The sequence below is a fragment of the Lepidochelys kempii genome, chromosome 2 (assembly GCF_965140265.1).
Source record: "Lepidochelys kempii isolate rLepKem1 chromosome 2, rLepKem1.hap2, whole genome shotgun sequence".
NCBI classification, from domain to species: Eukaryota; Metazoa; Chordata; order Testudines; family Cheloniidae; genus Lepidochelys; species Lepidochelys kempii.
In genome coordinates this window covers 141,106,604-141,133,216 of record NC_133257.1, presented here as the reverse complement: position 1 = coordinate 141,133,216, position 26,613 = coordinate 141,106,604, and the positions used below count along the sequence as shown (strand labels likewise).

General features: G+C 38.3%; 1 protein-coding gene across 6 annotated transcripts in view; it reads right to left on the bottom strand.

The window, feature by feature from the left end:
- Window positions 1-26,613, bottom strand: part of CTNND2 (catenin delta 2) — a 1,187,410-nt gene that overhangs the window by 433,164 nt on the left and 727,633 nt on the right. For all 6 annotated transcript variants that reach the window (XM_073332333.1, XM_073332332.1, XM_073332334.1 and 3 more), the window contains one exon: window positions 10,774-10,968. In XM_073332333.1, the coding sequence (XP_073188434.1) occupies window positions 10,774-10,968 (195 nt within the window). The remainder of the gene's footprint in view (window positions 1-10,773; window positions 10,969-26,613) is intronic.

Here is a 26,613-nt window from a genome sequence, read left to right as displayed (position 1 = left end):
GATGGGGGGAGGGGAAACAATAACAGAAAATGTGGAAATGGAAGAAGTGATAAATGACTTTTTTGTTTAGTTTTTCAACAAAAAAGCTGATGGTGATTGGTCATCTAACATAGTGAATGCTAGTGAAAATGAGGTAGGATCAGTGGCTAAAATAGGGAAAGAACAAGTTAGAAATTACTTAGACAAATTAGATGTCTTCAAATCACCTAGGCCTGATGAAATGCATCTTAGAATGCTTAAGGAGCTGACTGAGGAGATAGATTTGAAAAGTTATGGAAGATGGGAGAGATTCCAGAAGACTGGAAAAGGGAAAATATAGTGCTAATCTATAAAAAGGGAAATAAGGACAACCTGGGGAATTACAGACTAGTCATCTTAACTTCAGTACCCGGAAAGATAATGGAGCAAATAATTAAGCAATCAATTTGCAAACACCCAGAAGGTAATAAGGTGATGAGCAACGGTCAGCATAGATTTGTCAAGAACAAGTCATGTCAGACCAACCTGATAGCTTTCCTTGATAGGGTAACAAGCCTTGTGGATGGGGTGGGGGGGGGGAAGCAGTAGATGTGGTATATCTTGACTCTAGTAAGGCTTTTGATACTGTCTCGCATGACCTTCTCATAAACAAACTAGGGAAATGCAACCTAGATGCCTAGATACCTTCCACTGACCTTTTAAAAGCAAAATCTTATTTAAGATAAAATGTATGAGAGCCTCTAAATGATCAACTGGTTTATCATCATGAAAACTAGTTAATTTAGGATTTCAGTTACTCTCTCGTACAGGGGATCCCACACAATTTAATCAATTTACTTAGCCTTTTTTTTTAAGGAGCCTACATCTTGTTTGTAGTGAGTCCCACATATTTTTACAAGGCTGAACTCGGAATTAGTTGGTTTGATCCTGATTTCCAATTTGCAGGGTTCTCCCCCCTCAATTTTTTTATGGTTGATGTATAGTTTGACATCTGTAGTATGCAAGGTCTTGGAAAAAATTTTGAAGGAGAAGGTAGTTAAGGACATTGAAGTCAATGGTAAATGGGACAAAATACAACATGGTTTTACAAAAGGTAGATCGTGCCAAACCAACCTGATCTCCTTCTTTGAGAGAGTAACAGATTTTTTAGACAAAGGAAACGCAGTGGATCTAATTTACTTAGATTTTAGTAAGGCGTTTGATACTGTGCCACATGGGGAATTATTAGTTAAATTGGATAAGATGGGGATCAATAGGAAAATTGAAAGGTGGATAGGGAATTGGTTAAAGGGGAGACTACAACGGGTCCTACTGAAAGGTGAACTGTCAAGTTGGAGGGAGGTTACCAGTGGAGTTCCTCAAGGACCAGTTTTGGGACCAATCTTATTTAATCTTTTTATTACTGACCTGGGCACAAAAAGTGGGAGTGTGCTAATAAAGTTTGCAGATGATACAAAGCTGGGAGGTATTGCTAATTTAGAGAAGGACAGGGATACCCTACAGGAGGATCTGGATGGCCTTGTAAACTGGAGTAATAGGAATAGGATGAAATTTAATAGTGAGAAGTGTAAGGTCATGCATTTAGGGATGAATAACAAGAATTTTAGTTATAAGCTAGGGACGCATCAACTAGAAGTAACGGAGGAGGAAAAGGACCTTGGAGTATTGGTTGATCATAGGATGACTATGAGCTGCCAATGTGATATGGCTGTGAAAAAAGCTAATGTCGTCTTGGGATGCATCAGGAGTGGTATTTCCAGTAGGGATAAGGAGGTTTTAGTACCGTTATATAAGGCACTGGTGAGACCTCACCTGGAATACTGTGTGCAGTTCTGGTCTCCCATGTTTAAGAAGGATGAATTCAAACTGGAACAGGTACAGAGAAGGGCTACTAGGATGATCCGAGGAATGGAAAACTTTTCTTATGAAAGGAGACTCAGGGAGCTTGGCTTGTTTAGCCTAACTAAAAGAAGGTTGAGGGGAGATATGATTGCTCTCTATAAATATATCAGAGGGATAAATACCAGAGAGGGAGAGGAATTATTTAAACTCAGTACCAATGTGGACACAAGAACAAATGGATATAAACTGGCCACTAGGAAATTTAGATTAGAAATTAGATGAAGGTTTCTAACCATCAGAGGAGTGAAGTTTTGGAATAGCCTTCCGAGGGAAGTAGTGGGGGCAAAAGATCTATCTTGCTTTAAGATTAAACTCGATAAGTTTATGGAGGAGATGGTATGATGGGATAACATGGTTTTGGTAATTAAATATTCATGGTAAATAGGCCCAATGGCCTGTGATGGGTTTTTAGATGGGGTAAGATCCAAGTTACCCGGGAAAGAATTTTCTGTAGTATCTGGCTGATGAATCTTGCCCATATGCTCAGGGTTTAGCTGATCGCCATATTTGGGGTCGGGAAGGAATTTTCCTCCAGGGCAGATTGGAAGGCCCTGGAGGTTTTTCGCCTTCCTCTGTAGCATGGGGCACGGGTCACTTGCTGGAGGATTCTCTGCTCCTTGAGGTCTTCAAACTACAATTTGAGGACTTCAATAGCACAGATATAGGTGTGAGGTTTTTTTTAGGAGTGGTGGGTGAAATTCTGTGGCCTGCATTGTGCAGGAGGTCAGACTAGATGATCATAATGGTCCCTTCTGACCTAAATATCTATGAATCTATGAATCTACATATGTATCAATTCGCATTGGCTCTACCTGGGCTACCATGTCTGCTTGTTTGCTAGCAGTCTGGCACATTATTGGCAAAGGTGCTATAAAATTCTTACTGTGGGGTCTCTTCTGTTGTCAGACACTTCTCTTATATGGTTAGAGGCAGTTCCTCTGCCCTGCACAGTAACATCTGTTTATGTTCTATATAGCCTGGATTATCACAGTTTTACACATTTTTCTGTCCCCTCTCCTAGACCAGGGGTAGCTGTTTTCCAACTACAATAGTTGTTCCACTGGGCACAGTCAATAGAGCTCTGAATATGGTATGAGTGTCAGTTCATCACTGGTCTACATCACTGGCAGCTACAAAATGTAAGACAAAATAAAGGTCATAAATTGGTTCAAGTCCCCTGATACTGAAGTATTGTCTGTTTCCCACTTGTGCAGTCCCATGTGCTTACAGTCATTTCCTTACCATTAACGTTAATCCTCAATGTTTCATACACAAGAAAAAAAACTATTTTATCGAGTCAAAAGGAATTTCAGAAGCAACATTTGAATTTTTTTTTTACATCCAATAAACCTTGCTCCCAGTGGAGGCGGCAATAATCTTTCTGGGTGAAGTACTGAGGCTTTCTCTGAAGTGATGTGCTCTTTTACCTCCACTTTTGAAGAAAGGACATTCCATTTTTAGATATTTCTGCAATCAGTTACAGCAGGTCTCCATGTTTTCTTCAGAAACTGAAGCTCCTCATATATTCCTTTTCAGTCAGGAAAAATACTGTCTTTTAGGTTTCTCAGTCACCGTCTTGTTTACAGAGCTGTCTGGATCCGGACACTATTCAAGGCTCCTTTTGCCCAAGCTGTTTCATTTTAGTCTGTAGGCTTGTCAAATTGTGATACAGTGTCTCAACACTTTTAGAGCAGTTATATCCTTACTCAAGATGGTTAAAAATATTCCTTTAGTTGAACAATTCCAGCAGAAAAATATGGAGGTGGAACCACATATCTTGAGCCTCAGCAAATGGAATAACCTACTTAGCCACCATTTTAAAGTTGATATTTCTTTAAAAGTAATTGTTTTTATTATGAGTTCACGTATGCTACTAGCTTATGTCAATTTGTAATTTACACTAGTTTGTTACCTATTTCTATTAGACTTAGGAATTCTGGTAGCACATATGCACTTTGTGAATAAAAGCAAATATTCACAAGCAATGGTGCACGTTAGAGTTGAATTTGCATAAAAGGAAAAAGTAAGTAAAAATTCTGAATTTCAGATCAAGGTAGTTTTTTCGAGGAATGCATCTGGTAATGCTGCAGATATCAAACTCCCTCTATTGAGTATACTTATGGGATTCCAGACTCAGTAAATTATCAACCTTTTTTGCTACCTAAAGCCTAATCAGGACACAGTTTGTAAATTTCTATTTTGTAAATACTTCAAAGTCTGACTGTATGTTGAATCTTCCAGTTCTCCAGCTTCTCAAACACCTGCATCTTGCATTTCTAGAATCAGCTGTGTCCAGAATGCTGTGGTTCAGCAGTGCTTCTCAGCTCCAAAACCTGGGTGCTTTATACGCTCTGTGTCCAAATGTGATAAGCAGCTGGTGATTCTGACTGGCTGGTAAAAAGCCCTCTTTCAAGATCTTTGCTCAGTTCCCACTGTACTGCTCTCATCCTCCAATTTATAGAAAATGCTCTTTAGTTCACTACGTCTTAAGTTATGCAAGTATTTAAACAGAGAGACAAAGAAATAAAATCCAAAGCTCATTACACAAAGAAGTTGAGAGATTTAACCAGTTCAACCAGTTTCCCCATTATGGGTCGAAACTGACCCTTGAGCAATGGTGCAACACAAGCCCTATGTACTACTTTAGTCCTTCTGATGGAACTTAAGTGGTGCATTTGCCTTGAGCTAATCCTTTGCATAGGGTGACTCTCACCTTATATAGGAAATATCTCTGTCAGACCAATAGAAACATTTTAAATGTGACCCTTTAAGTTAACAAAATCATGCAAATCCTATGTCACAAACATAATAACTATAATCATTATAAAAGTTATGCTTTCCTATACCAAAGCAAATCTGCTGGGGCACCATTATGTAATGTGACTGAGAGATGTATATTACAACCAAACTTCCAACCCTTTTACACTACCTTAACCCTCACTCTTTTCAAATCCCTCAGTTAAAAATACAATTCCTCCCATCTGTCCAACATTAATCAGCAAAAAGCACTGTCATATTTATTAACCAAAAATATCCTAAGAAAACAAAACACAGCAACAATCCTGCATTGTTTTGTACTAAAGCCACCTTCTGATCACTGAAGGCACTATGTGTAGGAATTGTTCCTTTTCCTTTAAACCGTGAACTCTTCCCCATTGGCTTTGTATGTTGCCAAGCACTATGCTCTCAATAAATAAATAATATTGCTATTTTGTTACAATACAATCCATATATTATTAGATAGTATTACTTTAGAATTATATGGCATACAGTTGATCTTATAAATGAAAGGTTGTTGTTGTTGTTTTTGGTAATAGATAACTATTGTGCTAGTTAAGTTAATTATAATATTTGCACTCCAGGACTTGATCATGTGGTATGTACAACACTGATATATCAATGGGAGCTGTGGACACACATGGATTGCTGGTTGCTGGGAAGGATGCAAGGGAGGACAACATGGACAAAGCCTTCATAGAAGATGACATATACATTGTGTGTGTGAAAATCCCACTGATCTCAATGGGAGTTCTACATGCAGATCACTGAAATATGGTATCCTATAGAAAAAATATAGTTGCAGAAGTTCTCAATAATAATTCTAACAAAGTTAAGATGACCCTTTGTTCAAAAATGGAGTGGCCTGGTAATTTCTCAATGAAGTTGTTTTAAGAATAATATTAGTGAAATAATGAACATTTAACAAGAGTGTGAATTCTCTTAATGTCACTGTTGGATAGCTTAGTTGAGCACAGTATTGTGTTTTCTTTAACAGTATAGAGATATATGAAAGGCAAAAATATACTAACGTTCAAATCACTTTTTATATCCTGAAGAACGTCTTTATATTTTTGCAGTATTGAACAGTGCTCAAGTAAATAAAAGAGAGTGGACTTGGTCCTGCATGACAGAAGTCTAACAGAAGCAGGATCAAACCCAGTGTCTGTGACTAAATGGATGCAGTAAATAGATAATAGATACACAGATATTCTCGGTCACAGTGTAGGCATTGTCTCCACAAACCATGGCAGCTGAGATTTACAAGGTATTTCACTGAGTTTCCAGGGTATTATTGTGATTTTTATAACCAAACTTCTTACACCTCGATTTGTAACAAAATATCAAGATACACTGAAATACATTCAGGTATGGCCTACATCATGCTCTCCTACTGAAAACAAAAACAAACAAAACAAAAGAACCATCAAAGGAATAATTTAAATCAAAATTTCGGAGGTACCAAAACCACAAACTTCCTGAAGACTCATCTTTTGGGGGACAGAGGAAGGAAGTAGGGGATATAAATATATAGGGGATATAAATAGGACTCTATCCTGTGAAATCTGGGATGCCCTAAGGATTTGCGATTTTCCCATGGATGTTAGGACACCTTCATGTTTTAGGACACAAAGCCCTCTCCTCTAAAACAGGTACTGCTAACGAGCTACAAAAGGTTTACAAAAATTCTGTGTAGAGTCTCTGTATCTTGGCTCCGTTCCCTGCTTGTTCATTCCCCCAACCCCAAATACCTGCAGCCACAACCACACGATGCTCACACCGGACAGTATCTTTCAATAGGGAAATGAAGCCTCTCTCTGATTCCCCTTCCTCCTTAACCTTACATACTTAGGGGTAAAGCCACATCCTTTCTCTATGGAGATCTCCTTTCAGTGGAATTGGATGAGAAGGAATCTGCATATGGAGGGGCTACTCAGGATTGGTACTGGAGGATGGATTTGCTCTTTATTGGCCCCTGAACAGTGATTTGTGCAAATAACATTCTCTCCCCTCCATATAGCGGAAAAAGGAGACAATTCTCTTAAGAACCTTAATATTACTTTTGGCAAATTATTTTTAAGATTAACCTGCATATACCACTTCAATTGCCATCAATAGGTGTTAACCTCATGTACCTAAGGGCAGAATTTGACACATAGGGCCTGATTCTGAGCTTACTTACTCAGATGTTAATCAGGATTTCTCCATCCAAACACCTGGAGTTACATTTGTCAAAACCATTGTGAGATCAGAATCAAATGTTATTTCCAGGATAAATTTGTAATTTTGTAAAAATAAGCAATAGGGATTTAAAGCTATACAAAAAGAAAACCTAAATAAAATAATGAATTAAAGAAGGAGCTTCGAGTTCAACTGAGAATATGAATTCCTATTAATTTGGGGTGATTTCATTATTTGCTATTCAGTTCACTATATTATTTCATATTTACTTTATTTAGTATGAAAGATATTTAATTCCTTACTTGCTTCTTCCGAATTTCCCTCCTTTTCTAATGTTATAAACCTGGATGTCTTAGTCAGCAGAACAGTTCTATTATCACAACATTAGTGGACTAACAAAGATGTGGAGGTATGGATAACCTCCTTTTTTCTATTTCCCTGAAAATGTTTGGTCCTACATCCAGAACTCCATGGTGTGTGATGTACCACTGTGGTCCTCAATTAAACTGCAGCTGTTGCATCACAGTATGCCATTGCAGAACACATTAATTCATACCAAAGCAAAAACAGAATGATACAATCCAAAACAGCAAGAAGCAATGCTTGATATTTAGAACATATCTATTGCACTTTAGGACTGTATGGCCGCTCTTTGGCCAGTGAAGAACACAGAAATCATACAAAACAGTCAAAGATTTTTTTGAAATTAACTTTCCCCAAACTGTCGTTAAACAAAAAAATATTTCTTTCTGTTTTGCATTCAGTTACCATTTGGAACACCAGCAAAGGAAATTTGGAAGAATATATTTGGAAGCTGAGATTCTCAGCTGATAATGTTTATGATAAGAAAATAACATATAACAGTGAGTTTTTCAGTAATGTACAAGTACTGTTCTGAAGAGTGACTGTGTAAAAAATGCACCTTCTTACTCAAAGGAGGTGCTCTCTATGGATAATTCCAATATCCAATTGCTGAAGTGCAAAAAACTATTCCACATCCCACTCTTTAAAACATTTGACTTGTTAGCACCTTGACGTCCATACAGATAGGAGTGAGTTGTATTCTTATCTGGCTCACACTTCACAAATAGGATTGTTTTATAAGTTCCAATTGCATGTTGATTACATGTACTTGTACCACCTCAGTGAAGACACTGGTGCTGCACTGGGGAACTTGAGGATATAAATTGGCCTGCAGAATCTTTATACACCTGATGATGCACGAGAAAGAAGGACTCCTTAGCCTGACTCTCCGAGACCAAGTTGAGTTTGCATGGCTCGGAGCTGGAAGAAAAGAATTTTTTAATTGTAAACTGAGCATATTTGATAAGGAAACTATTGAAACATAATAAAATTGGAATCCGAAAATGTCATTTTTACAGAGTCACATTTCAGAAGTAGGATTTTGCATAGCTTTTATTACATTTTTATCACCAAATTTAAATATGAATAAGCTCTGGTTGTCTGAAGCTGTTCGTCTTCACACTAAAAATGACACAGCAGACAGCAGTTTGATCAAGTACTGATAAACTCAGAACACAGACATTGCAGAAAAAGACATTCTACTGCATATAAAAATATGTCTTTTAAAGCAAAGTTAAAATAACCTTTTTAATTTTTGTTTTGTCATTTTAGATTAAATTTCATTGCTGATATAAATTACCCTATTCTATGAGAAAAAATTATTTCAGGTTCATTCCTGGTTTTATATCTAAATGGAGAAGGAAAACAAAAAATATGTTAACTGTATATGATGCCATAGAGATTACAATGAAGTGTTTTATTCTTTCCTCACACCCACTGTAAATCAGGAGCAATTCCAATGAAGTCAGTGGAGTCACAATGGTATAAAACTGGGGGAAAGGGAGAGAATAATCAGGCTCAGTATTTGCGTAAAAGAAAATGTCTAATTTTCTTTGGAAAGTTTGTAGTTTTCTAAACAATAAAAACATGACTCTAATCTTGAAACATTGAACCTTGAATTGTGATTATTTCTAAAAAATTCTCATATTTTACTCTGTTTTTATAGAGACTGACATTTTTCGTTATTTTATCAAAATTATGTGTCTATACCACCCACTGTGAGCCATATGTTCCCTTTTGTAGAAAAAAAGCAAGAAATGGGACAGAAGTGCAAAGCAACAAATATCTGTCAGCAAGCTCACATATAGCCTGATTGACCTGCATAAAAAACTAATGCGCAACAAATCAGAAGAGGCACGGCTTTGACAATCCACTGTAAAAGACAACAATGTGTAGATCCTGTGCTGTGGACAACAGGTATGTCAAGACTTGAGTTTTTGCTTCTGTTTTAACTCAAGTTACTTGACTGTCAACTAACCTGAGTAAGCTAACAGTTTTGCAAATACTAGTCCAAGACACTCCACAAACAAGCTGCAGGGGTGTTTGGTTTTGTTTGTTTGTTTAGGCACTACACAATCCCTAGATTGCAGATGTACCTTCCTGTGACTGTTTTAATTTTGCTAGGTATTAAGTATCAAAAATAAGTTATTTAACCATGCACACTGGATCGTTATATAATCTAACAATCAACAGTTACCTAAGTGCAGTACACACACACAGAGTGAAAATGTTCATTAATAGAATTATCTTGGTATTGTCCTGGATAGGTGGATGTGTGGCTAAGAAAAGGGAGTAGAATTTCAGTTTTGATGCATAAAGGCATATGGAATATGATCTGTGGAAGTGTGTTTGGAAGAAGGCAGGGCTATGAAAGACTCCAATCTTCCTTGAAGTAACACACAAATAATACTCCAGTAATAACTAGATACTACAAGAATTTAAATTAAGCAACAAAGTGTTTTACATTTCTCTGAATCCCTTCTAAGGGCTTTATCCTATACTAATTGCGTACCCCAAACTTCCATGCATGCAATGGGATAAACGAGAAATGTAGGATTGGACCCTAAAACAATAAAAGAAAGCCTCACATCTTGTTCTAAAAAAAGTCAGTTTTGCAGATATTTTTAATTTTGCTTCATTTATTCTCTCATTTCTAAATGGAAGCTTCTGATTTGGGAAGAGACATAAATCTCCAGTGTCTGATTGATACAACAAAGAAAACCTGTCAGAAATGTGGTCAATACAGCAATTCTTAATGTAAGTTATTAATATTTCTACGTGTTTAAGACTATTTTGGCTTTAATTCTGCTAAGTTCTGATTCCTTAGTGCATTAAGTACCCCTACTGATTTGATATCTATTTGTCGATTCCCAAATATAGAGCTATTTTACATAGCTGAGAGGACACTTTGCAAATAGGACTTGTACACTAACGTCTATCATGAATGATCATTCATTATTACATTACAGATGAATCAATTATATCGACAGCTCTGTTTTTCTGCTATGCTGAAGCTTTATGATTCATATCTGTATGTCTACAGTGTATGAGTATGTTACATATATATATAATATGAGAATGAGAGAGACAGAGAACACATTTGGTCCTGGTCTGCTTCAATTCCAAAAATGTAAATGTCCCATTATGTTCATGAGGAAGATGCCTTGCAGCCCTTTTTAAGACTCACACAAAATTTTTGCAGAAGAAAGCAATTAGATAAGTTATCTGAAAACAATCAGCTTTCTTTAAATAATGCATTTAAAATCTTGATGAAAACGTTTTCTTCCTCCCACCACAAGAGACAAAAATACTACAACCACAAAATGTATAATCCCAAGGCTAAGATTTTTCTGCCTGAGATTTGGGGGGGGGGGGGGGGGGCGCGGGAGAAAGTAGAGGGGGTTGCCTTTTTTAGCTGCAACAATGTCTTTTGCAATTTGTATCAGGCATTTTTTCAAGTTACAAATACAGTATAAACTTTTCTAGCATTACCAATAAAATTTAGAGATTTAGCACTGAAATAAAACACTTTATCCATAAAAGACAATTTTACAAATTATTTCCACCTACCCGTGCTAGTGCGGTAAGTGCCTGTATGTGCTGGTTGCAGAGGGTCCCCCTGACTCTGGCTGAGACTCCTCATAGGGGGCTTCTGATACACTCTATCTTCGTAAATAGGATCTATATGGTGCTCTGGAGACTGCAGTGCCCTTAATTCAGAGCCAAGGTGGCTGTGCTGGCTGCTGTAAGATGCCCGAGACCCAGCTGCAAACAGATTTATACAGGAAATTTAAGAGCGAAAATCCTCCATGAAACAGGATCCAAATTGATGAAAAGCATATCTGAAGACAACTCTTGTTTTTAACAAAAACAAAACGAAGAATTTTTAAAATACAAAGAAAAATAACATGAAATGGCACCAGTGACACAAGTTAATCATCTTATCGGCATCACCCAACTGTCTGCTTTTGCTTCAAAACCTGATTTCCTCAAAAGTTATCAGAAGATATTACAGAGATAAATAAATACTGTGCAGGGCCAATAAAAATAATTTTCTCACACAGGGACTAACAGACATAGCAAGTTGCCTTATCCAGGGGAACCCGACTGAACTGCCAAATTAGAAATAGGAGGAGGAAAGACAGAACTTGCTCCACGTTCTGTGTACACATGGTAAATCTACAAATGAAATAAGTTAAAGCTGATGAATAAAATGTGTTGTTCACATCATCAAAGCAGACCTTCTCACTGCTTCACTTGAAGTATGATAGAGCAGTTATGACTCATAAGCACTTTTGTCCTAGACTGTGTAGAAACCAGACTGCTAGGGCTTTTCACAGCCTAAATCCTCTGGGGATGAATAAATTAAACATATCTTCAGGAAATAAAATATTTTAAAGACGTAGTTAGAAATAAAATACCTTTTTAAAAAAACGAATCTGCATTTTACAAGACTGAAGAGTTTATCCCTATTTTTCTTATTGTAATAATAAAAAGTAATATTTTACTATCAGGTTATTAACAGAGAAACTTGTAAACTTCCAGCTTTGGCAATTAGCCTAAACATTTGTTTCACTTTTTAATGTAAGTACCTTGGTTATGTTTGTCTGCTTTGTGATCTATTTGCAAGGATGAGATTGGGGGAAGCCATGCAAAAGTCTCAAAGCTGACAACTGAGGTAAACAGTGTTCTCATTTTACTAAATATTATAATGCAAGGCACTGTACAGATCTGAGATGAAAGCACATTCTCTAGGGTTGGGAAGCTGTTGAAGGTTTAGAGACAATACAGAACAGATTTTTTAGAGGGGGAAAGAATTAGTCCAGTTTCCATCTTTATAAATAAATCACGGATTCTGCCTATATCTTGATTATGCATGTCCGCATTCCCCCCGACATAATCCAATACAAGTACATGATTTAAGAGCACCACTGCATTACACAATGCCCTGTTGAGTGAGAAAAGAAAAGAAAAGAAAAGAAAAGAAAAGAAAAGAAAAGAAAAGAAAGAAAGAAAGAAAGAAAGAAAGAAAGAAAGAAAGAAAGAAAGAAAGAAAGAAAGAAAGAAGATTGATAATTGATTGGTAGATAATCGATCAATCAATCCAGTATGTGATTTGCCATTACCACAGTCATTGAGAAGAACTCACATTACCCTCTGCTGTTCTGGATGCCTTACTAAGAATTCCAATGATGACTTTATTTACAACTACTGTAGATATCAGGAAGCGGTCATGATTACCACAGATGGAGAAAACGGCAATGCATTGTGGGCCAAGTTTTCAAAAGTCTCCAACCCAAATTCTTTTAACCTGATTCTCAGAGAGGATTAATGCCCCCAGAAAGGCTCACCATCCTGCTGGATTGGGCATAAAAATACTAACCTGTTATTGGTGACTTCCAAGTTTTTGTATGAACAATTTTGTTTTCCATTTAATTCTATTTGTGTGTGAAAAAATATATATGAAAAACTGAGGACATTTTATCAAATTATCAAATTTATCAAATTTTCTCCCTATAAGTCTTTTGGTCAGAAAGAATGTGATCTCTGAATGAAATAAATTAACTATAGAAGAAGTATAAATGGTGTCCTTTCTTTAGCTAATTTACAAATGAGTGCTGCTGTTCAGAGTGATGTGATGGATTCAGTCCTCAGTCCTGCTCCCATTGAAATCACTGGGAACTTTTCCACTAACTTGTGTGGCAGCATATCCTAATCTTTTTAATACATATTAAAATGGTTATACTACTAATTTTGTGGCACAAGACATAATTCAACTCCTCTTTTATATAACATTAAAGATTTTCTCTTAAGGACCTGTAGTCCTGATTCTACAATCACTTATATAGTTGTTTAATTTTAAAAATCACATATTCCCTTTTTATTATTATTTTCATTATAGTAGTGCCTAGAGCAGGGTTTGGCAGCCTTTGGCATGCGGTCCATCATGGTAATCCGCTGGTGGGCCATGAGACATTTTGTTTACGTTGACCATCTGCAGGCACAGCCCCCCTGAAGCTCCCACTGGCCACGGTTCACCGTTCCTGGCCAATGGGAGCTGCAGGAAGCAGCGCGGGCCACAGGTATGTGCTGGCCGCTGCTTCCCGCAGCTCCCATTGGCCAGGAACAGTGAACCGTGGCCCCTGGGAGCTGCGGGATGCCATGCCTACAGACAGTCATCGTAAACAAAATATCTCACGGCCCGCCAGTGGATTACCCTGATGGGCCGTGTGCCGAAGGTTGCCGACCCCTGACCTAGAGGGCCATCTGAGTTTGGAGCTCCCTTGTGCTAGGCACTATACCAACACATAGCAAGTGACAGCCCCCACCCCAAAAGAATTAACAATCTAAATAGACAAGACAGACAAGGGATGGGAGTGGAAACAGACTCAGAGAGCTGAAGTGTCTCATCCAAGGTCACACAGGAGGTAAGCGACAGAGCTGGGAACCCCTTGAAATCACTTGGACTACCAATGTATTTGAAGTACCTGCACTAGTGTTTTCAGGATTGGGTTCTGAGTAGTGAATAGTGATTCTTTCCCCCATAATTTTGGGGTTACCTGCTAAAGATTCCCAAATAAGACAAAAAGTCAGTAAAATATCTAATAAACATTTGGAAAAATAGAAACCTCAACACAACATAACAGATATTATATTTTAGAGATCAGGTTTATCACTTTATCAGAATTTATACTTTCACATCAGTTACTTTCATTTGTCTTCATAGATGGTGAGAATTCAAATAAATATAAACAGTTACATTTTATTATCCTTCTTGACAGATTTGCAGCTTTTCTGTTGATGAGCTACTTAATCAAACTACAGAATAACGTTATGTACAGTGCACATCATTTTGCATAATTTGATAATTATCAGTGCACAATTTGGTTGGTATAAATGAGTATCAAGCACACCACTTGTCAAGATGTGTACTTGTATAAATCAAGAAATGGGTACTTTCAAGTGATATGAGCCTTTAACATGTGCAGTAGCAACATGGAACATGATTCATTCCTATGAGATTATGTGTGATTTTGCCACTTTCACTCCAAATAATCATGTGCCAATATTTGAACAGGAAATAATGGAAACTAGCAGCACTGATTGACTCATGACCTTTTGCCAAAACACTAAAGTTTTATTGTGAGACAAAAAGGCAGAACATTCATTTCAGCACTTTAGCCTTGCAAAAAGAACTGTTTTAGAGAGAGAAAGAGAGGGAGAAAAATATGCTAATATTTCTATACTTGTTGGCCTATTAGCATTTTCATTATCCAGTTCCTATTTCCAAGTTTTGTTTTATTTTTTATAATTCTGACCTAGGTTTAATTTGTCAAACAAATTCTAAGTGTGGGAGCAACATGATTTTACTGAACATTTTACTTTAAATTTGACAAAAATAATAAAATAATCAGCTAGCCAAAAGCTATCAGAATAGGGAAAAACAGACACTGGTTTCTGAAGCTTCTATTCCATCCATTAAAAAGTCTATGTGTACGATTTTCAGAGAAGCTGAGAGTTAATGAGAACTGCAGGTGGCTTAGCATCTCTGAAAATCAACTCCCAGATTTTGATATTGTATTTCTGGAGACTTTTAGGACCAAAACACTCCCCTCAGAAAAAGGTTACAAAAAACTGCTATTTCAGTCTCACTAAATTTCTATTGCCTGTCCCAATCTAGTGGGATGGGTATCAGGTTCTGCAGAGACTCTAAATTGTTCAGAGCTCAAGGATCTAGAAGCAAATCCCACGGACCCCAGCTCATTCACACAGGGGGACAGCTGCCTCAATAGTGTTCCCCTGATCCTCATAGGACAGTGGCATTTATTAAAACATATTTCTGGATTGCTATCGGTTGTTTGTTGTCCAATAGAACAGAGTTAGCACCTCCAAACACAGACAGAAACAAACAGAAAACCTGTGCAACTGGCAAAGAACAGGTATAGTATGCTCCCTGGTGCTAACCCCATAAGTAGGCAGATGGCTGCATTCTGCAACAGCTGAAGCTTTGAGGGTGATCTTTAATGGTCAGTCTAGACCAGTGTTTCTTAACCTTTTTGATACCAGGGTCCGGCTTGTTGCCTTCCTAAGCTGCATCAGGGAAATCTCAGGGACAGGTGCTGGTCCACAGACCGGTCATTGAGAAACACTGCTCTAGACACCACATTGTAGTAATCCAGTCTAGAGGTCAAAATGTCTGGGAAAATGTCAAGGTCATGAGATAAGAAAAGCAGACACAAACATCTTACCAGGTATAGAGGGGTGGAAAAAACACTTTTGGTCACTGAGGCCAATTTGGACTCTAATTCGAATGGGGATCCCCATTGTACCCTAAAAATCCTTCCCCTAAATCTAACATCATTGCTGTCCTGTTTGAATCAAACTTCCAGTAACCTACATTTATCCAAATCCCAACCTCAGCAAACCACGGAGATATAAATAATAATACACCATTCTGGGTCTAATGAAAACAAGACATAGAGCTGTGTGTCATATGTATACTGATGAACAGCTTTCAAATGAGGAGAAATTACTAAGACTAGGAATTTTCAGCTTGGAAAAGAGATGACTAAGGAGGGATATGATAGAGGTCTATAAAATCATGACTGGTATGGAGAAAGTAAAGAAGGAAGTGTTATTTAATCCTTCTCATAACACAAGAACTAGGGGTCACCAAATGAAATTAATAGGCAGCAGGTTTAAAACAAACAAAAGGAAGTATTTGTTCACATCATGCATAATCACATTACTTCTTTGTTCCCCGTGTGAAATTCCCCTGTTACAGCCACCAATCCTCTGCTGGACCACTGGACAGGGCTCTTAGAGATCCAAGGTTACTCTCTGTACAGCTAGAGTTGAGCAATGTTATGCATTCCCCTCCTCTCTAGGGTCTAAGAGCTCAGTACAGCCACTGTGGATCCTGTGGAGAACATTAGGGTTTGTGCTATGCTTATACTATTTTAGGTATAAGGTATGTGAGAGATAAAATATGTGGGTGGAAATGAGACAGTGGTTTGAAACCAAGGATTCGGTTAGGTCTCATTTGGTTCTAGGAGCCATCCTGGAATGTTCATTCAACAGTGGGAGGAACACCGTGAGTAGACTCACCAGCTGGCGGTGGTTTGATCTGGGCTGGCTGAATTTGCCAGAGATGGTCTCTCCAGATTCCAGAGACTGATTCATCAGGAATAGAGGTCTGGGCTGCCAAGATGGTGGCAGAGACACCAGACTGGGACATTGGACTCCATGGGTTATAAAAAGGAAGCCTGAACTGGGCTATGAAATGAGACTTGCCAGGACTTAAACAGGACAGCGGATCCTGCCAGCTTATTAGTGCCTGAGTTATTCATAGGTTTTAATCATAAAGTACAAGTTTGTTGATTGAAGTCTGGAGTGCAACTGTGGTGAAGGGGGATTTCTTCAGTGGCCTTTGAAAAATACTTACCATACCTATCGGGGACCTCCATTCATGGGGATAGGGTCCTTGTAACAAGAGAGGAGAGGCAGAGGAGCCCTGAGGTAAAATTTCCAAGTGAGAAACTTGGTGGTGGCAGCAGGTAACCAAGACTGGGCCACAGGAAACCGATGAAACATACACACATGAATCATCACCAAAAAGTAGAATAAAATATGCATTTGAAGTGTTAGCAGTAGCCCTCCATTCCAAACTCTTGCTCCAACAACAAACCTCCATTCACCGAAGTGCCCAGTTCACCAGGTGTATGATATAAGAACCTCATTAATGAGATATGATTTGGCTCAATGTTGGTCGCTTTAGCCACACACACCAGCTGGTCTCTATATTCCCATCTGAAACATGTTTCTCAATAACACATTTACTGAGTGCAACACTTCGGTAAACACCACACACACATCTACTCAGATGCTGACTGGCTACATGTAATTTTCATAATGTTTCAGATGACTCAAAGTTCCAAGTACAAAACTTAGCCTGATGTGATGTAATGCAGTCTGAAAAACTGGGTTCATAAGGCAAAGACTGGAACTTCTTTGATCTGCATTTTTAAGTTTTTCATGAGACATAGAGTATGGTTACTATTATTCATTTAATGTGTATGGATAATTCAATATAAGTTGTAAAAGTACATGTCCCATTACAGTATGCCCATAGGTGAAGAGACACAATGGCTCATACACAAAAATAAAAAGGACTGCCGTGTTTCCTAGCTTTGGAATGCAGTGTGCTCTTCAGTGGAGTGATATATGTCACACTGGGAATTTTGACCTAAATGGCATCCCACAGGTGAAAATTCATCGACATGCCTATTTATTCTCTGAGAAGCATGTCATGAAATGCTACTGTCCTTACAAAAAAAGTGTACAATGTATGCTAGTTACGTAAATGTATTGTTGGTCAACATGTACCTTTAGTTTGGAATACTCAGGAACAAGATGTGAGAAATGGGGGACTGCTATATACAGCAGAAGTCTCTTTCAGTGACTCTGACATAGTAAAACCTCAGTTTATAGACAAAAATTCCAAACTACTTCAATACATTGCATTCTGGAGACTACAATTCCAGTTACAGTATGTCTCAATTTATAATGTTAAATTAATCGGTGAGGAAAAGGAAATTGGGTGACCTATTTCTCTATAAAAACTTTTCACAATACTCCCGATCAGATATATACTATGCCAGCTCAACATTTTTAACCCTTGAAGTTTTAACAAATGATCTTTTATTTATCTCATACTGCTGACTTCAGCTATTAACTGGTTTCATTATATGCAATAAAGAAACAATGAATACTAGTCGAGAACGAGAGAGAAGCACATAGAAGAAAAAATGTCAGCACATACATAAGCATAGAAATGGTTGAAATATAGACCATATTTGACAGCAACACTAATACAGAAACTTCACCCAAATCACGATCTGTACATCCACATCTTTCCCTCACATCAACAAACAGAGATGACATGTATATGATGTACCATAATGGTGATATTATCCCGGGACAAATCCTGACTCAGACGAAATTCCCATTGACTTCAGTAGCAATTTTGGCCAAATAAGAACTGAATGAGGATATCACTATTTGATTCATAGTGCACAGAGATACCACACAGTTACATTTTTCGAGATATGTCAAAGAACAGAATAATGCTCTTAATGCGCAGCATCCTGGGGACCAAGAGACCAAGGAGAGAATAAAGCATAGTGAACCCAAGCATTCAAAATGAATACAAGTTTTAAACATTATTTACAGGACAGATGGTTAAATTAACCAGTAAGACACAACAGGCCATATGGCTGAACGAGCTAATGCATGCATTGGGTGTGTCACCTAATGCCTCCAGCATACCCGAGACATGTATTAAACAGAACAAGCAATATGGTCTGGAGTGCCTCCTTCTTAAGTGGGTATCTTTGCCCCCAAATAGTATTTCTCAGCAATTTAAATAAGTTAAAAAATATTTCTACACCATGTATATTAGTTCTCATTTTTTAAACATATGGTACATTTGATACTTAATGTTTCCACTTTATTTACAGTTTTCAGAAGCTGCATTTTTTATTGTTTCTCTCACCCCTTGTACAAACTCTGACAGGTCTGAGAAGCCTGATCACATGCAGTGTTTTTTTTAAAATTCAAGTTAGGTTTTTGATACATGTGATTTCTGGAGGTTTTTTGCATTTTGCATCCCCCTGCTCAGTTCTGGTTCATGCTGTGCTATCACACCATAACAAAGGGAACACATGCTATAATATACAGGTTCTTGGCTTTGGAAGAGGGACTCCTGCCTGCCTGCCTGCCTGCCTGCCTCCCTCCCTGCCCAGTTGCTGTGTAAAGCCTATTTACTCATGCATTGCATGTGGTTTGCACACAGTTAACCCCCAGTGCAGGTGGTTTGTTTTGTTTGTCTTTATAGGCTCTTTGCTGGCAAGCAAACAGTCAGACAACGATTTCTATGGCAGGAAAAATATCTTATCTGTAAAACAGATGAAAAATGCATTCAGTTTGTTTTGTTCTCAAGCATGATCAAAGGAGAGAGAGAGATTTTTGTTGAAATGCATATGCATGCAATGTCTCAAGATCATAGGATAATAGATACAAATTCATAGAATTTTAATAAATTCTAATAAAATGTCCAGTATAGTTGATTTAGTACAGATTATTGTGCAGCAAGCATGGTAAAGATTTTACATATGGGATATCACATGAAGTTCCTCCAAACATACAGCATTCTGAACTTCTTTGGTCTGAAAATCAGATTGGAAATCTCATTTTCAATTTCATTTCAAATTTTCAATATGCACTGGTTTATACTGCAAAAGCAGTCTCTCTCATTGGACTTTAATACTTGCACATCAGGTGCTAAAAAGTGAAAAAAAGTATTAGGATTTAATAAAAATTCTAACGCTAAACTTTTTGAACTTGAAAAAAAATTAGCATGGTTCATTTTGTTTTGGATCAAGTTTCAGGACAAATTGTTTTCACCCATATGTAAAACCTTAATTCTACTATTCTATGTTAAAAATAAACAAAGAAAAAACTCCGAGATGCGTTTCCATCAGTTTTTTATATTTACCTTTACAATCCCTCAGTGCTTTTCTGAACTGCAAACCACTACTGCATCTTTTTAATTCTGTACCACTACAAATGCAGAAGCTTTCATAAAAAGAGTCAGTACAGTTATATTTTGTGAAAGCCTTTTCTTTTCCAGGTACTGTCCTCATTCTGCTCAACAGCATTCACCTACTTAAAACATTTCATCACAAATGAATGTCTACAGGAAAAGGAGAAATGTGACTGGGAGCTAAAATGAGATAAGAGGTAGAGATAGCCAGCTACAGACAGCAGATTAAAAATCACAAACAGGTTTGGGGAGATCATTTCTGTTTCATTTCTGAGACAGAGAGCTGAATTTGGTGGCTGGGGGAGGAGGGGGGGGGGAATAAAAAACAAACACCAAAAAACCATCACTACCCAACAACAGCAATCTGCCTTTACTGAGACAGAAAATAAAAGATAACGTCATGAAATATGTAGCTTTTTACTGGGTTGGCAGTTCATTTTTCTCCCCTGTTCTTTCAAACAAAAACAAAAACCCAAACCTCAATTTTAAGTTAAATAAAACCAAACTTTAAAAGGCAGTATTGTGCATAACTGGAACAGACACCAATGTTTTCTAATGTAAATCAACATTTCTAACTTTCCTTTCACTAGCCGCTCCAGATCAAGGTTGAGTTCTCCAGAGACAGCATGGGATTAGTCAACAATGATGCCAGGCAACAACATGTATGTTGTCTGGGTGGTTAACCACTGCTCCATTACAGTTTCTGACTTCAAAATAAAATCATGTTATGATCCCAGAATAGAAATTATTTTTTTGGCTTAATGCCTGGTGTTTTTTTAATCTCCACAAAGATATTAGTAGTAATAATAATAAATAATAAATAAGTAATAATAGTAATAATAATAATAGATTTGACTCAATTTTGAAGCACAAAAGCTTGTTTTGCAACATTAGCTCTTTCTTGCTCAGACAGACTGATGTTACTGCAATGCACTCAGCTCAGTAAGTGTAGAAATAGAAAGATAACCATAGAATCATAGACTTTAAGGTCAGAAGGGACCATTATGATAGTCTAATCTGATCTCCTGCACAACGCAGGCCACAGAATCTCACCCACCCACTCCTGTAACATACCCCAAACCCATGTCTGAGCTATTAAAGTCCTCAAATCATGGTTTAAAGACTTCAAGGTGCAGAGAATACTCCAGCAAGTGACCTGTGCCCCTGCTGCAGAGGAAGGCCAACCTCTTTGAGTCTTCTTTCATAAGACAGGTTTTCCATTCCTCGGATCATCCTTGTAGCCCTTCTCTGTACCTGTTCCAGTTTGAATTCATCCTTCCTAAACATGGGAGACCAGAACTGTACACAGTATTCCAGGTGAGGTCTCACCAGTGCCTTGTATAACGGTACTAAAACCTCCTTATCTCTACTGGAAATATCTCGCCTGATGCATCCCAAGACCGCATTACCTTTTTTCCAAGCCATATCACATTGGCGGCTCACAGACATCCTGTGATCAACCAATACTTCGAGGTCCTTCTCCTCCTCTGTTACTTCCAAGTGATGCATCCCCAGTTTATAACGAAAATTCTTGTTATTAATCCCTAAATGCATGACCTTGCACTTTTCACTATTAAATTTCATCCTATTACTATTACCTCAGTTTACAAGGTCATCCAGATCTTCCTGTATGATATCCCGGTCCTTCTCTGTATTGGCAATACCTCCCAGCTTTGTGTCATCTGCAAACTTTATTAGCACATTCCCACTTTTTGTGCCAAGGTCAGTATAAAAAGATTAAATAAGATTGGTCCAAAAACCGATCCCTGAGGAACTCCACTAGTAACCTCCTTCCAGCCTGACAATTTACCTTTCAGTGTGACCCATTGTTTTAACCCCTTTAACCAGTTCCTTATTCACCTTTCAATTTCATGTTGATCCCCATCTTTTCCAATTTAGCTAATAATTCCCCATGTGGAACCGTATCAAATACCTTACTGAAATCAAGGTAAATTAGATCCACTGTGTTTCCTTTGTCTAAAAAAAATCTGTTATCTTCTCAAAGAAGGAGATCACGTTGGTTTGGCATGATCTACCTTTTGTAAAACCATGTTGTATTTTGTCCCAATTACCATTGACCTCAATGTCCTTAACTACTTTCTCCTTCAAAGTTTTTTCCAAGACCTTGCATACTACAGATGTCAAACTAACAGGCCTGTAGTTACCTGGATCACTTTTTGTTCCTTTCTTAAAAACAGGAACCATGCTAGCAATTCTCCAATCACACAGTACAACCCCTGAGTTTACAGATTCATTAAAAAGTCTTGCTAATGGGCTTACAATTTCGTGTGCCAGTTCCTTTAATATTCTTGGATGAAGATTATCTGGGTCCCCCAATTTAGTCCCATTAAGCAGTTTGAGTTTGGCTTCCACCTCGGACGTGGTAATATCTACCTCCATAGCCCATTTGTCATGCTACCATTATCCTTAAACTCCTCATTAAAGACTGAGGCAAAGTATTTGTTTAGATATTGGGCCAGGCCTAAATTATCCTTAACCTCCACTCCATCCTCAGTGTTTAGCGGTCCCACTTTTTCCTTCTTTGTTTTCTTCTTATTTATAGGACTATAGAACCTTTTACTACTGGTTTTAATTCCCTTTCCAACTCTACATGGCTTTTAGCCTTTCTCACTTTATCCCTACATGTTCTGACCTCAATAAGGTAGCTTTCCTTGCTGATCCCTCCCATCTTCCACTCCCTGTATGCTTTCTGCTTTTTCTTAATCACCTCTCTGAGATGCTTGCTCATCCAGCTTGTTCTACAACTCCTGTCTATGACTTGTTTCCCTTTCTTGGGATGCAGGCATCTGACAGTTTCTGCAACTTTGGCTTGAAGTAATTCCAGACCTCCTCCGCCTTTAGATCCACAAGTTCTTCAGTCCAATCCACTTCCCTAACTAATTTCCTTAAGTTTTTAAAGTTAGTTCTTTTGAAATCAAAAACCCTAGACACAGATCTATTTTTATTTATCCTTCCATTTAGTTTGAACTGAATTAGCTCATGATCGCTCGAACCAAGGTTGTTCCCTACAACCATTTCTTCTATGAGGTCCTCACTACTCACCAAAACCAAATCTAAAATGGCATCCCCTCTAGTCGGTTCAGCAACTACTTGATGAAGGAATCCATCAGCTATCGCATCTAGGAAAATCTGAGCCCTATTATTATTACTAGCACTCTTCCTCCAGTCTATACCTAAGAAGTTAAAGTCTCTCATGATCACGCAGTTTCCATTAGTATTTACTTCATTAAAAACATTAAAGAGGGCTCTATCCATACCCAAATCGGATCCTGGCGGTCTTTAGCACACCCTAAGCAGTATCCCAGGAGAGGCTCTCGTAGCTTTGTTCCCCAATGTGATTTTTGCCCAGACAGACTCCATTCCACTACTTCTTATTGCTTTATAATCTACCTCATCATTGATATACAATGCTACTCCACCACCTTTGACTTTATTTCCGTCTTTCCTAAACAGCGCATACCCTTCAATACCTGTAGTCCAGTCATGTCTATTATTCCACCATGTTTCTGTTACCCCTAGAATATCTGGTTTCACTTCCTGCACCAGTAGCTCTAGTTCCTCCATTTTGTTACCTCGGCTCCTCGCATTAGTGGACAAATATCTTAATTTTTGTTGTTTGGCTTTGCTCACATTCTTTACCCGATTGGGCACAGACATTCTACCGCCAGTATCACCTATTAAACTGGTATCCACACTACCCTTCCTCCTTATATACATTCTCCTACCCACAGCTGTATCCTTTCTTACTTTGTTTTCTTCCCTCTCAATGTTAAAATCCGGCGTGGAGATTACCTGGACATCTCCCAACCATCTCCCCCAAATTCCTAGTTTAAAAGCTCTCTTAATCAGTAGTGCCAGCCTCCATCCTAGAAGTGTATTTCCCTCCCTACTCAGGTGAAGTCCATCACGAGAGAACAGTCCTCTGTTCATGAATGCTTCCCAGTGGCCATACATCCCACAGCCCTCCTTATAGCACCACTGCCTGAGCCATCTGTTGATCATCCTAATCTTATCACACCTTTGTTGCCCTTCTCTAGGAACGGGCAGAATCCCACTGAAGATCACCTGAGCCTCGATTTCCTTAAGTGTCTTCCCCAGCCTGGCATAGTCTCCCTTGATATGTTCCAGTGAGAATCTAGCCGTATCATTTGTTGCCACATGAAGGACAATTAGTGAATTCTTTCCTGCTCCTGTTAGGATCCTCTTCAGTCTCAGGTCCACATCCTGTATTAGCACCCAGCAGACAGCAAACCCTTCTGTTCTATGGATCAGCTCTGGTTACAGGCCCGTCTATTCTTCTCAGTAAGGAGACCCCAATCACATAGACCTGCCTTTTCCTGGTGATGGTGTGATTCTCCGATCTATCCCCTGTTCCCTCTGGCTGCAAGTCTTCTCGATTCCTATTGTCCCTTGCAATCCTCTTGCAACCCATCCCGTATCCTCCTGGGGCTAATATTTGGTGTTGTTATCTCCATTGACTCTTCCCCTCTTCCTATAGGACTTGCTGCTCTTCTCTTCTTCCTTGCCCTCTCACCTTCAGTAACCACCTGCTGTGCCCCTTCTTCATTTTCCAACTCCACAAACCTGTTCCTGAGCTCTGTTTCTCCTTCACTAGCCGATCCTTTCTTCTGCCTGGTTCTCTTAGTGACATGCTTCCACTGACCACTTTCCTCACCCAGCAGTCTCCCCTCAGAGTTCTTTGGTCCTGCTTCCATCTGCAAGTTTGAGCTTTTCCCTTCAGCCTCATCATGTCTTTGCTCCATCATCCTCTCAAACCCCCTTCTAAACTCAACCAGAGTTTCCATCTGCATCTCCAATCCTCGGATCTTTTCTTCTATCAGTTCTATCAGGCGGCACTTCATGCAGACAAAACTCTTTTGAGGTACTTGCTCCAGGATCATGTACATGCCGCAGCTTCCACATCCAGTCATCTTCATTGTGTCTTCCACCGCTTGGGTCACTGCCACTGCTGCCTCTGTATATGTCATCGCCTTCTCACCTAAGTCCTGTTAGTCCGGGAAACACAAACGAAACCAAACCACCACCACCCACAGCAAAACAAACCCCCAACGAGCACCAAAACACTGCCAGACCACCACCCACTCCCTTCACTAGCCTGTCTGTTCTCCTACTCTTCCCCCCAAACTCCCCTGTTTACAGCTCTGTTTTCTGGCTCCTGTGCCGCTGCAGCTTTCTGTGCTGCTGCCTGGCTGGCTGGCTACCTTTATAGGACCCCTAGTCAGAGAAGCCCCGCCCCCTAACCAGGGCTCAGCTTCTCTCCCAGCACACTGCCCCTACCAGCCTCTACAAATACCAATACAAATACCTTTTCCTCCAACAGAATGTTAGCGAATACGACTGAATATACCCCAAAAAACAGGTATACAGTGAAGCAAACCACAGCATGTCTTGTAGATACTACAGTTAACAATTCTTCCGCAAGAATTGCAGCTCAGTAAAGGAAGAAAAGTATGTATTTAGTATCTAAGAGCCAGTTCTTCCTCTCTATCAGACAAACATGTACAGGGTACAAGAAACTGATCAATAACCCCGTTCTGCCCAAGAAACAATGAGGTCTAAGCATCCAACCTTCACAGATCCCTGCAGAGCTCAAGAGAGCCTCAAGAGGCCAGGGCTATGTGCACAAAACCTAACTGGTTTCAAAACAGCCAAGCTACCCAGTAACCCTGCACTACTATTTTGTGTTGACTATGACAACATGTTCTGTTTGTAAGCATGTGTTCTAGGCCTCTGAAATTGCACTGTTGAAGTTCAGAACATTATATTTCATTTAGGGGTTGCTATAAGAAAAAAAAAAGTAATATGTGTGACTTTATTTTGTAATTTGGTTTTACTATGCATATTGAATGTTAACAGACACGTAAGAAGTATTAAAATGTTTTGGGCAATAGCCTTAAAAATATTGTTTAAACTTATATTTTATTAAAATTATAGATAGAGGACCATAAGATAGTATGTATACTTTTACATAAAAGTCATCTTTGATGTAATGTTAATTTCAAACTTTTTTTCCATAGAGGCTACTAGCTAAACATTCAGATGAGACCACTGATTTCTATATATCACTAAGAACCACTGTGTGGTTCTTTTGTGACTTTCTCGGGAATACAGGCTTCATTAACTTTCAACACCTCCCTCAGCACAATGAAATAACAGTTTTCTTTAGAGATCCACCAATAATTTGGTTAATAATTTGGGTTACCATTACATCTAAAATATAATTCATAGTACATACACAACTTTTGAAGGATAATTACATGTAAAGAAACTTTTCAAGACGATCTATCTATATAATATTATTGCAATTATGCGACTAAAAGAAAACTGGAACATAGATTAGCCTTTGTTAAAATATAGACAAATTAATTATGACTATTTGTTAAACAGCTCCTATTGTATTACTGAAATTTTAAAAATGCAATATGCAGACAAAATAATCTACCTATAAATACACATAGCAGCCTCCATCAAAGGCTTAAAAGTAATCTTATATAAGAAAGTAACATCACCATAGAGTTTAGAGGAATACCTAGGTATTCTACTAAGTAAAGGGAAGTTTAGCAAGTATAGCCAAATAAAAGGAAGAATGAAATACTGAGGTCATGCCAATTTATCTAAAGGAAATTGTCAGAAAAAACTGTACAGAGAAAACAGACTATAGTTCTCACTTTTCATTCATTTTATTTATTCATACAAAACCTATCGCCCTGGCAGCTATAAACTTACTACACATTTTACAAAAAAACACTCTCACAAAAATATCA